This window comes from Eupeodes corollae, chromosome X, assembly GCF_945859685.1.
Source record: "Eupeodes corollae chromosome X, idEupCoro1.1, whole genome shotgun sequence".
NCBI classification, from domain to species: domain Eukaryota; kingdom Metazoa; phylum Arthropoda; class Insecta; order Diptera; family Syrphidae; genus Eupeodes; species Eupeodes corollae.
The window spans coordinates 5044807-5057853 of record NC_079150.1 but is presented as its reverse complement, the minus strand read 5'-3'; the positions used below and the strand labels follow the sequence as shown (position 1 = coordinate 5057853).

General features: G+C 35.3%; 1 protein-coding gene across 5 annotated transcripts in view; it reads right to left on the bottom strand.

Annotated features, from left to right (window-relative positions):
* Positions 1–10212, bottom strand: part of LOC129953241 (serine-rich adhesin for platelets) — a 90025-nt gene extending 79813 nt beyond the window's left edge. Inside the window, exons 1-4 of one of the 5 annotated variants that reach the window (XM_056066203.1) lie at positions 9758–10211; positions 5598–6570; positions 4764–5524; positions 125–4706 (exon numbers count right to left, since the gene is read on the bottom strand). In XM_056066203.1, coding sequence (XP_055922178.1) covers positions 125–4706; positions 4764–5524; positions 5598–5603 — 5349 coding nt within the window. In that variant the 5' untranslated portion in view covers positions 5604–6570; positions 9758–10211. Of the gene's footprint in view, positions 1–124; positions 5525–5597; positions 6571–8845; positions 8966–9757 lie in introns of those variants that run through there. The other 4 variants (XM_056066200.1, XM_056066199.1, XM_056066202.1 and 1 more) reach the window with 4 other exon arrangements.
* Positions 10213–13047: the final 2835 nt, after the last annotated feature.

Sequence of the window (13047 nt, the reverse complement as noted above, 5' to 3'; positions counted from 1 at the left end):
AAAAACTAGATGGTTTGTTGCTTTCTCTATTATTTTGAATAGCACAATATACCAAAGTGTTTTGATTGCTTATAATTAAAAGTAATAGAATATAAGAGATATTAATTTTTATTAAATCACTCACATTTAATTGCATGATGATCTTATTGTAGGCCCAATTCCATCTCTGACGTGCTGTTATTTCGGGCTTTCGCTTGAGTTGTCCACTCGTGACCTCTTCTGTTTCTCCGCGCGTCAGAGTTTTCTTGCGAGCTAGGTGAGGCTCCTCTTCAATTTGAGTCAATTGGTCATCAATTTTGAGGCTATCATCAGGTGTGAGAATAATATCGTCGTCTTCGTCGATTATGCTGTCTTGTTTCTTGATTGGATGATGTGTTTGTTGCAGGGTTGAAGCACCATTTGTTGATTGCGTTACGGACTGTTGTGGTGTTAGAGCGGCGTTGGATGTTGTCGTTGTCGTCGTTACCACAGGGACCTGAAGCGGTGACTCTTTTATTATAATGTCGCGATCGTCTATATAGTTCGCACTATCCTCACTAGGATAGTTGTCGTCTATGTAGTCGTCGCGGCTTTCTTCAATATATTCCAGAGGCGGTTGCTTTTGATGCTGCATTAGCTGTTGGTGGCGTAGTTCTTTAAGTTCCTGCTCCTTTTCGAGATACTTATACTCATCCTCCTCGTTAAAGTAATCCTCGCGATAATCATACCCACCGTCAGGCGGGACATAGTAACCGTTCACTGCCATCATCGATGCTATCGTCGACGGTGCTGTCTGATCCATGTAGTAATCATCCTGCTCGCTATCCATCCGATAATTCGGGTCCAACTCATCGATATATTCTTCTTCTTCTTCATCATAGATCTCAGTTGGTTGTTGCTTCATTAGCAAACCCGATTTACCATTGATCGCAGGCAGTTTTTTGCCGCTGGACAGTGGCACCGTCGGTAGCATTTTTTGTGCTAAATTGCTATTTGCATTTGTTGGGGTGTTTGTAGTTGTAGTGCTTGTGGCGTAGTAGTTATCTTCATATAGGTTGCTATTTTCATAGTCATCCATGGATGTGTTGACTGTGGAAAGAACTGCTGCACCACTCGCTTCACTAACCACAGCATTACTCATCTCAGTGTCATGTCGGTTCTGGGCTGTGGATGCCGCGACATTCTTTTGATCACCCCCAAATGGACTTGGCACTACGTTGACGGCGGCTGTTGTCATCGCTGTGGCCGTCGATACTACTTGTGAGGCCGATTGCACTGCGGCTGCAGCTTTCCCAAGGAACGAACCAAACAGCCCGCCTCCACCGCCGCTGCTGGATGTCTTAGCCACAGCGGGCTGTTGTTGCTGTCCTTGTAGTTGCTGTCCGCCTATTGCTACAGCCGATGTCAACGATGAAAACAGAGAAGTGGGGCCGGATTTTTGTTGAGGAGCCGTTGTTTGTTTGGTGGGGGCTTGTTGTTGTTGATGTTGTTGTTGTTGAGCAGTGGTGATGGCTGCAGTCACTTGTACTAGCGGTGGCTTTATAGTGACGTCTGTTGCTGTGGTGGTTGCATCAAAGCTACTTGTCATGGATGAAACTGTTGTCATTTGTTGCATTGTTGTTACTACAACCGTCTCTTCTGCCATCTTCTCAGCAGCGTTGTCAAGTAGTTGCGACACTATTGTTGCGTCGTCATCCATATAATCGTAGTTGTTATTGTAGTTTTGGTTATCAGTGATGTCACCGGTTGCAATATAGTCATTTTCACTATAGCTGTACTCATCATAGCCATACTTGTAGTCATCACTATAATCTACTATCTTGCCACCAGTAACGCCATTTGTAGTTACAGCTTTTGAAACTATTTGTTGTGGTCCATCTAATGATGATGGTTGTGTCAAAATTGAATCGTAACTGTCATCCAATATCATGCATTCACCGCCAGTTGTAGTGACGTTCTCATAGAGCCCTTGATTGTAATCGGTGTCGTAGACCAAAGAGTCAGTGACGTAAATAGACTGGCTATTGTCAACGACACCGGTCCAATCACCCCAAGTGGTCACATCACTGTTCGTCGACATCAAATGGTCCATTTCATTGTATTCATAATTGTAGCTTGTAGTTGTGGTCAGGTACTCTTGTTGCTGATTTTTGCTGTCATTCATGTACGAAGTATCAGTTTTACTTATGGCAGATGTCACTACTGTTGAAGGTGTCATTATATTTTTCTCAGTTGTCATAAGATTGGCATTTGCCGACTTTGTGGTGGCAGTTGTTGTTTTAGCTGGCTGTGATGTAGCTCCAAGGTTTGGTATGAGCTTGGATGCAAACCCAAAGCCAAAACTCTTCGCAGAAGATTTAATACCTGATGCCGCCGATTGCTGCTGCGATTGCTGTTGTTGCTGCTGTTTGTTACTATCAGCTACAGCAGCTACCCCACTCAGCACTCCATCAAGCCCCCCCTTGAGACCATGTGAAAGACTACCAAACATACTGCTCGCTTTATTGGCAGCTGCAGTTGCTGCTCTTTGTGGCGTCGACGTTGTGCTGTTGGTCGTTGATATTGCAGGTTTAGTAGAAACTGGTTGGTAATAGCCACCAGTGACACTTGTAGCATTGCGCGTCGTCACCACAGTCGAACCACTTGCCAATGACGCTGACGACGAGGTTGTTAAGTCATATTTAGCCAAAAGGTGTTCACTGCTGACATTACTACTACTGCCACTACCACTACCGCTGTTGCTGTTCGTTTCGTATAGGTTTGATTTGTAGTCTTTTGTTATTGGCGTTGTTGTTGAACTTCTGTAATCGTCATAATATCCATTATTTGACGTCTCTAGACAGGTCTTCGACATCGTCGTTGAGTAATTTGGCTCCGTGTATGTGTCAAGTGTATACGATTCCGAACCGCTTCCTAAATCCATCGAATAAACAGGCAAGTCAACTTTGTACGCGTCAAGGTAAGAGTAGGGATCATCATTACTTGCAACGGTGGTTACTGTCGGCGTAGGTGAATAGTTGCTGTACAAATCATCATTAGAAGTTGTTGTGACACTAGTCATATAACTGCTGCTTATATTCAGTCCCACTGACGTTGTGGATGTTGTCGTTGCAATCGTTGAGGCCAAGCTATCAAGGTAACTGTAGCTGTTTTGATCCTCTTCACCATTCGTCATTGTTGTATTCACCTTTGTAGGCTTCCCTAGAGACAGATATTCAGAATAGTCGGTCGTAGTTGGTGCATAGTTAAAATAATCAATGGCATCCTTTGGCTTAGTGCTGCTGTACTCTCCACAACCATTGAGATCACATATTGCTCTTGAAGTCTTAACTGTTGTTGGTTCGTCAATTTTTGACGTAAAATCACTGCTTAGATAGGAAGTCATGTAGCTACTTATTGTTGCTGTTGATGTGAACGTTGTTGTGGTGACCGTTGTGTCAGCTGTTATTGACAATCGGCTACTCAAATTGGTCCCAACATAAGTGGAATCACTATCATAATTGTAGCTGCTAGACGACGAATAGAGATTCAAGTAATCTGAAATGTATGATGAATAATTGGTTGTTGCAACTGAAGCTGTGGGTTTTGTCATTGACAAATCTGACAGCAGCTGTTGGGAATCACTGGAGATTTTCAAATCGTAGTTTGACAGAAAACTAGAGCTGTCATTTAAGGTTTTATTTAAATAACAGCTACAGCTATCGGTGAAAGAATTGCAATTTGTGCAATATTTGCTGCTATTAACGGTTGTCGTAGCTGTGGTTGTGGTTGTATTTGTTGTTGTAAAAGTTAAACTTGAAGTTGTTAGACTTGCCAAAGGTGTTTTGATGTCAAATTTCTTAAGATAATCGGTTACAGAGAATGACGATGATGGACTACTGGTTTTGGAGTTCGTATAAGTGGTGGTGGTGGTGACACTAGTTGATGTTACGGCTGCTGTGACGGTTGCTGTTGAGGTGGTTGTGATTTCGGGAGGATAACTTTTAAATGAGTAGTATTGGCTATTCGAAGAGGTTTTGCTTGTGGCATTGCCATCGTCGTCGTAATATGTTGATGTTGTTGTTGTCACATCCGTTGACTTTATTGCGGAGGGCTTGTTGAGCAGTGTGGATGAAGAATTCGATGCTGATTCTGATGTCTGCATATATGAATTGTGAAAACCACTAGTGGTTGTGGTCGAGACCGGTGATATTGATGGGATCGACGGTGTATACAAATAACTAGAGTGATTAGATCTATTGATATCAAAACTATCATTAACACTAATGTTTTTGGTTGAGGTCATTGATGGTGATTGTGATGTGTATGAATATGGCAAATACGATTTGGAATAATCCATGGATGAAAAAGTGACAGAATCGGCGGTAGTTGCTGATGTTGCTGTTACTGTTGCTGACACTGTAAACAGAGATTTATTCTGACTTTTCTGCGGCAACTTCGGAAGTTGCTTGCCACCGCTTCCATTACTCGTTTTGAGGTTGGGCGTAGGCAAGCGTTTTGGCAACTTACGACCTACACCACCATTAGCACTCGATGAATAAAGTGTTGATGCTGATGACGCTTCAGGTGCATATTGAAAACCATCAGATGTGGTCGAAATAAACAGGTCCCGTGTGGTAACATTGCCGCTATCCTCATTTTTGAACGACGAATCATTGCTATAAAAGGACGAATTACTATTGTAGCTATAGTCGTTTTTCTCTACATTGCTAGAAGATGTAGTGGAGCTGTAGGAAGGAACAATATTTTGATGTCTATTATTGGCTATCACGTGATTATACGACCTGGTGCTGACACCACAACTATCACTACCCTGTGGTTTTTGGTTAGGTGTTGGCAGTAATTTACGACCTGTTCCGCTTTTTGTCGAAGGTTCGAGTTTGTTATTGCTAGTCACCTTAGGTAGGGCACGAGGTACAGCTGGAAGACATTTGCCAGTGTTACCGCCAATACCACCATGAGTCGTCGGCTGTGGTAGCATACGACTTTTTTTATGTGTTAAAGGTGGTGTTGTTGGTAAACTGGCGCCGCGTGAATACGAAATGCCGTCCACCATGCTGCTACTGTGCTTCATTGGTATTTGAGGAAGTTGTTTGGCTGTTGTCGACATAGAGCTATGCCTGCCGCTCATACGATTATTGTCAGCGTAACCATAATCACTCATATTATCACAGCTTCCATTGTAATATGTTCCTCCTCCACGACTGCCACTATACGACATATTCTGACTGCATTGTGGATTTTGTTGTTGTTGCTGGAAGATGTCATTATCGTTTCTGGACGCATTGGAATAATACTGCCCACCGCCTCCTCCTCCGCCACGTGAAGTGATAGGACTGGCAACAATGCCACCATAATTGTCGTACATGATGTTTACACTGTCTGAAGTCGGACGATGAAGGTTGTTGTCACGCTTAAGTATCATGGGGTCCGTGATATGTCCAAAGCTGCTTGTTTTATTAAAATTAGTGCTACTAATTGGTCGGCTGTTGTATGATAAGGCATCGTTTTCATTATTATAATAGTAATCATTTTGTGAGTAAGACTGCGAAAGAAAGAGAAAAATTATAAGATTTGTATAAGTCAATCAATTTATCTGATTCAATCAATTTACTTACCGTCATATTTCTTCAATGGCCAATTTTTATGTTGTGCCTTCTGTTTTTTCGATCTTTTGTTTCTGCCAACTTTGTTTCTGATGTGATATCTTTATCAAAATTTTCGAGTATTAGATTTTTGAGTTTTAGTGGTTGATATTTTGTTGTATGGGCGTTTTTATGGTGTTGTGAATATGATTTCTTATTTTGTTTGTATCTGATGCGAGGGATGTTGGGCCATTTTAAAATAATCAATTGAATCTTTCGGTGTTCCTGTTCTGTCTTTTTGTTGAGGCTGCAGTGAAGGCTGGTATTGAATTGTAATACGGCTTGTAAGTGGTGTTGTTTTTTCTGTTGTTGTATTCGAGTTAAACTCGCAATACATAAACTCACGTTTATTATCATGAGAACTTGCGTTGATTATCATTGAGCATATTGAAATTGATCAAGAAAAATATTATTATAACTTCGTTTATACATACTTTAACACGTATTTAAGATCTAAGACTAGTTTTTTTTTTTTTTTTCTACAAAAAATATTGCAATTTGCAGCCTTTATTTTTGTGTTGCTGATGTTGACGCTGATATTAAGATATTATTAATTATATTTTTGATTTCAAATTGTTAATTGAAGTACGGATTGATAATTATAAATTATTTTCTATTACGTTATTATTAAGTTAATAATTATTAAAGTAGATATCAATTTGATTATATATAAGATAGTTTAACATAACATGAATTTAAATTTTTGTTGCAAGGCTATTGGTTTTTGTTAATTTTGGTTGCTTTTAGGATTATTGCATTAGATTTGTGTTATTTTTTCGTGTGTTTTGATTGGAAATATTGTTTCAAGTTAAATTCAAATTTAAACAGCGTTTGAGTTTGATTATTTTGTTGATTTTCTATGTAGTTTTGTAAATATTTCTTCAATGAACAAACGACAATGGTGTCCTGGGTTAATATTTTGATTGCGATCACTTTAAAAGATTCACTGAAAAATAAATAAAATAATTTAGTATTTGAATAGAAAAGTAGCACATATAAACTATTTTAACTAGCGTTCATAATTTTTTGTTTTTTTACAAGAATTAACATCAAGAAGAATGTAAAATATTTTTGAATTCACAATAACTTTGGTTTTATTATATTTTTTAAGTTCATAAAAGTTATTGTAATCGGTAACGTTTGTCAAATTTTAAATTTAAATAACAATCAAATTCTGCTCGGTCTACGCATTAAATGCCCAACCCATTTTACATTGTCATACTTTAAATTTAAGAAGCTCTTATATTTCTTTTTTAGGGACCAGCTATAGCCATCATCAGTTTTCATCATTGGAACTAATCGTTGAGATTTTTTTTGTCAGGTTGTTTTAGTTCTCTTCTTGAAAGCAAGTTATCTGATTGGAATCAAGCATTTCCTTATTGGAACCAAAAGTAAAACTGACAGGTGGGAATGCAAAGAAAATAGAACCATTATCAAGAAATCAACATAAAGCATGAAATACGATTTCATCGTTGAAAACTTTAAAATAAGGTAAAAGAAAAGCTTCATTCCAACACCTATCATACCGAATTTGACTGTTTGTATTGTGATCCACACAGACTCAATGAACTTAAGACGTTTAGATTAAAACAAATATGATTTTTTCTCTATTTTTGTCTAAAGACTAAATTAATATTTAGCAGTTTTCTAGACACAAGCTGTAAGTATTTAAAATAGAAAACTAAAAATACGTGACTTAAATGATTTAAGAGTAGTTTTAATGCCGAACCTTATAAAAATTAAACCAGCAAAATTGAACCACCCTGTAAAGTTATAGCATGCTATCTTAAGATAATTTGTTGCTTGAGGAAAAATTAGCTTAAAATATTGTTATAGCAATTAAGAATGAAATGTTTTGATTAAAATAACTTTATTCAAAGGGTATGTTTTTGGGCGATAAAAACTTAATATGTGGGGTGTTTATTGCACTCTAAGGGTATTTTTTAAACCTTGATATAATGAAATTAAAATCAAAGCAATACGACTTCCCTCAGAAAAATGATTGTCATATTTTAAAGATGACTGTGTTTTCAACACAACTGGTGGATGTGTCTGATGGGGGCTTGAGTTAGAATGTGTGTGGTGAGGTGTGTCGTGGGCAGGTCTTTAAAGCTTAGAGATATGTAAGTCTTCATGTTCAAAGAAATGCACATACCTACATAAAACAAGGATTTAAGATAGTACAAGTATTTCAAATGAATTCAAATTGTAACTTGTGAGAGGGAAAAGTGCAGTGGTGAATTTAGTGAAAGTAACAACCTTTTTTCTTAAATAAAAAAAAGGTTTCGAAAATGATTTGAAAATCAAATCCAGTAATGTCAGGCTTCTTTACTTTTTTAAGACCGATATAATAAATAGTTGGAAATTAACCTATGCTTAGTGAGATTGTAAATATTTACATTTTTTAAGGACACTTGGAGAAATATTCAGCAAAGAAAAATAATCGTAAACATAATAAAGCCAGTAATGTTAAATTTTGTCTTACGTTATTTCAACACTATTGAAGGTGAGACGAGCCTCCTATAGAATGTTTGTACCTTGTCCACATGACAGACTTTTGAACTTTTGATCAAAAAGTTTTCTTGTCTAAGATTAAGGCGTTCAACTATGTTTTAGTGAAAAACCTTGCTAGTTTGGCTTCGAAGCCTTCATACAACATTTTTTGAATATATCAGTCAAGCTGATATTCACATCACAGTTATCTCTTTGTCAGTATAATGATAAACTTGCTAAGATGACTTAGGTTGCAAAACGGTTGAGCGCCACGAAAAGTAGAAAAATCAGTATATATAGTAGAATTGTTTTAAATCTAAATATTATCTTGTATAAAGTATTGATGCAGATATTTTTAAACAATTTTGGTTAACAAAACATGTCAAAACTGACTGCTCGATCGTCAAAATGAGGTTCAATAATAATTCCATGCAGAAATGTAACAATGACATTTTATTATTCTATAATCATCATGACCAGAAACAGGAATATGAACTTGAAATCCAAACTCTCCGTACCAATAACTTCCTACTGAAACACATTGCCTCAAAAAAAATTCTACAAGTTGGGAAAAACTTAAAAAGTTATTGCAAATGTAACCCATCGCCGAATTCCACATGTCGTGTGCCGAATCACACAATAACCCTAAGAACAATGAAACACGGTTAAAAATTGTGGGACTGTAGAAGTATCTATTTAATATGCTAATAAGAAAACTATTTACTAACCTAGAGATCCCCCTCTCTAACCTTCAATTATTATTCGTTTAGCATTTTGTTGTTCTGTGTTGTAATTTCTCTTCTCGATAAAAAATTGATCTATCTATCTAAATACCTATCTATCCCTTTGACATATTATTATTTTTGTTCACTTTAATTTTTTTTTATTTTTATTGTCCAATATTGCACGTATTTTTTTACTAGTTCTAGTTTCTCTTAATTATTTTTTCAAGAACAATATTTTTAAACTTAACCCAATTCTTTTTATTTATCATAAAACAAACATTTTTGCTCCAACACAACTACACACAAACATGTATGTATACACGTATACACGTAGGTTTTGCTCGAGAAATTATTAATACACAACTTTTTACTTTTTTCTTGTTTCTTGTTTTTGGATAACAGAAAACTAACAAAGTTGAATTTCGATAAATAAATCAATTATTATATTGCATTACCAATTATGACCGTTTAGCACGGTGTTATTTTAGGGTTAGGGTTAACAATGCAAACACAAATAACAAAAAGCCCGAGAATCTGTTCCGTAATTTTCTTTTTTGTAGGTAAGGTAAGGATATGTATATTTTATATCCAAGAACATAACTTTTATTAAGAGAACTCGTAGGTAGGTATAATTTTACATATTTTATAATTTTGAAAATTAGCAAATATCTTTAAACTAAATGAAACGAACGAAACGTTTAGGCTTAGTTTTTTTGTATTTTCTTTTTTTAATAGAGACTAGATAAGATTGAAGGCGTGATGAAAAAGGACATGTTTATAGATCTAAGATATACGATTTGAGGACTCAGGCGATTTCTTTCTGAGGGCAAGAGCACAGGGTCAAGAACTTCAACTTCATTCACACTATAAAATTATGTCCGTAATAAGGGGTGGAGATTTAAAAGTTGCACTTACTTTTGAACAGAAAAAAAGGACGATTTCTCTTCCGTCGGTCGGTCGTCGTTTATTTTTGTTCAAGTTAAAATTATAATTTTTATTGTATTATATATATGCGCAACTTGTACAATGTACAGTTAAAACACACGAGAAAAAAAAAAACATTTCTAAGGAACTTAATTCACCGAAAATAATAAAAGCTGGTTGATGTATCCTTTGCGTTTATGTTGTTATTATTTATCCCGTTGTGTTTTGTCCTCGTTAGGTGAATATGTAGTTTTTTTTTGTTAGTTTTCGGTATTTTATTCGTAAACTTGTGTGCCATCGAGGACTATGAATAATTTTTAAACTTACACACTTGCACACGCGAAATAGTGTTCTGGTTGAATGTGCGAAAAAACAAAAATAGATAAATCCATATGTCACACACACGCAAACACACGAACATTTTAAGATATATGTAGATTATGTTGGTTTTTGGCACAAGGGTTGTTGTTGGTTTATTATTGTTGCCCTCCTTGTCTGACTGACTAACACTGACGTAAGCGAACGCGAAGAGATTGGCATTGGTGTAGTTCTCAATGTTTCGTTAGGGGAAAGCTTTAGGGGAAGGAAAAAGCTAAACTTAGGTTAAGGGTCGTGGCGATAGTATAGCTTTTTTTTACCTGGAATATTTCAACTAAAGCTTACAAAGCTATTCTGTTTAAAGGGTGAAATCGAGGCACAACATACTCGTATGACAAGTAGTGTTGTCAGGTTTAAAAAAATGTAATTTACCTAAGGAAATTAAGAGTACCTAAATATTTTTCCAAATTGATTATAAATAATCAGAATTTTAATTACATAGCTCGTAGTTTTTAAATCAATTTAAGTGGTAACTTGTGGTTATTGGCCGTAAATAAGACATTTTTTTTGGTAAAAAGACTTTTTATTATGTTTCACATGAATGAGCATTTTATATAACTTAACCTGTTCATTGATAGATTTAAATCTGAATATGGTGGGATTAAAATCATTGTTTAGAACCAGTGCTCCGTTATCCCAAACTTCTCAATTTTTTTTTTTGCTCTGTAATAATTCATGTGAAATGATAATTATGTTTTGCATTTTGTGCGTGTGTTCGCCTATAATTGTATTATATCCATACAAACAACTAACACATGCGCTTATGATGAGCCACTGACCGTTTCCTCTGATATAGATATAAGCTTACTAATTTCGCAATTAAAGAAATTATCTCGCAACAACTGTAAGCACCGATCATCCTCATCTGAAATATCAAAAGCCTGGGGTGCTTTAACTTTTTATCCTGTTCGCGGATTTGTCTTGCTTTAAATCTGACAAAATACTCATTACAATACTTTGTGTGAGATAAATAGTTTGAAACCATCTTACCTTCTTCTCCTAGTACTTGGTTCAAAAACCATTTTTCATCAGTTTTTTGTTTTTTTTTTTGTCAGGTTTTCTTGTTTTGTTAAAAATATTGTCAATTGAATCTACCAATTCCTGAAAGTTTTCATTTCTTATGTAAGCAAATACAGATTGTTTTTTCGAAGAAAATTTAGCACAGAATAAAATCGATATCGAGAATCGAATAACAATTTTGCTATCTCAATTTTTATTAGTTAGTAGTTATACGTTATTCTTCGTTGCATAAAATTATTTAAGAGATAAAATCATTTTTTGTTCGAAAAATATTTGAGGTGACAATAATTTTTGTTTTAGTTTTTTTTTATTTACAAAAAATCCTTTACTTGATTTTTTCGTTTCAAAATTATGTTAATTTTGTATCACGTCACTTAATATAATAAACAATTAAATGCAATTCGCTAGCATTATTGGTTCGTGACATATTTATGTCAAACAAAATTGTCCCTTTTTTAAATTTCTTTCGTAACCCAGCTAATTTTTTTTGAAAAGTCCATTCTGCATTATTATTTGTATAGAAAAATTATTTGATGTCGATATCCCCACTGGCGTAAACACGCATGCACACACATTTCTTTAAAAATCATTTATTAGACTCTCGAGACCTTGAAACGTCGAGAAATGTCAAATTTTACAATTCGTCAAATCCGTCCGTTTACAATCTATTACTTCCTATGGAAAGTTAATAATCCATGCATTTGAACAATTATTAATTTTCCTAAAAAATCCTCAGCAATCAAAGTGAAAGTCTACATTTTAAGTGAAAAATCACTTATTTTTCCTTTACATATAATTATTATATGGATTCCGATCAGGAGAAAATATAGTCAAATAAAATTAAAATTTCTTCAACAAATCACTACATCTGATAACACTGTAAAGGACTGTTCAATAGTTAAGACCGAACAAAACTATGTATACGGGTAGGTTATAAAAGACAATTAGAAGCTTTTTGAAGTCTGTTCGCTGTAAACATTAACTCAAAAATGTCTTACAAGGTGTCCTCTATTTTGTAAACAAACAAAACCTTTAGTATATTTTTTTTCAATTTTGCTATTTTGATATCAATTTTGCTATTTCGTAGGGTCCTTTGTAGAAGATATTTTTTATTAGTGCAAGAGGTATTATCCGTATTTTTTTTAATTATAAACAGAAGAACGAAGAGGACCATAGTGGTCAATATGTTTAGCTTCAAATAATTTATCACCTTTAGGAATGCTGTGCAGCACACCTTCTTTTTTATCGCTTTGTGGTAAGAAATTAACACCTTTTTAACAGATCTTAACATAGTTTTTTATTTTGGACTTCCTTAAGGGACCTGCATGACAAAGACCTTCATGGTGCGTCTGGATTACGTTTCTTTCCATTTGCGATGGAATGTAAAAAAATGACCATTTAATTTTCGATACACCAGGCCATTTATTAGTTCATACAAATGACTTTCCCCTTTTTTCAAGCATTTGAACCAATTCCTTCACTGTTTTATCCTTATGTTAAGATGCAGCTAATGCATGTTCAAAGGATTCAGATTCAATTGTTAAAACACATACTGAGTGCGTCAACGTGACCCATCCTCTTGCCATCTCTCAAGACTTTTAATCATTAAGTATTTTAAAATTAATTCGCCAATGTCTCAAGTTCGTATGAATGGTATTTTGACTCTTGATCTGTGGCTCGTTTCGTGAAAAAAAAACAAGAAGAGATTGGGAAAAAAAGCTTATGATCTTGCTGCTGAAACAAGACAGCCCCAAAACCGAAACTACTTACATCACAGTGTAGTTAAGTAATTGCGTTTGGATTGTAAATACACACAACACTGGAAGAGCATTTAAAAGTTTTTTTCTTCAAAGACTCAAACACTGACATTTCTTTCTCACTAA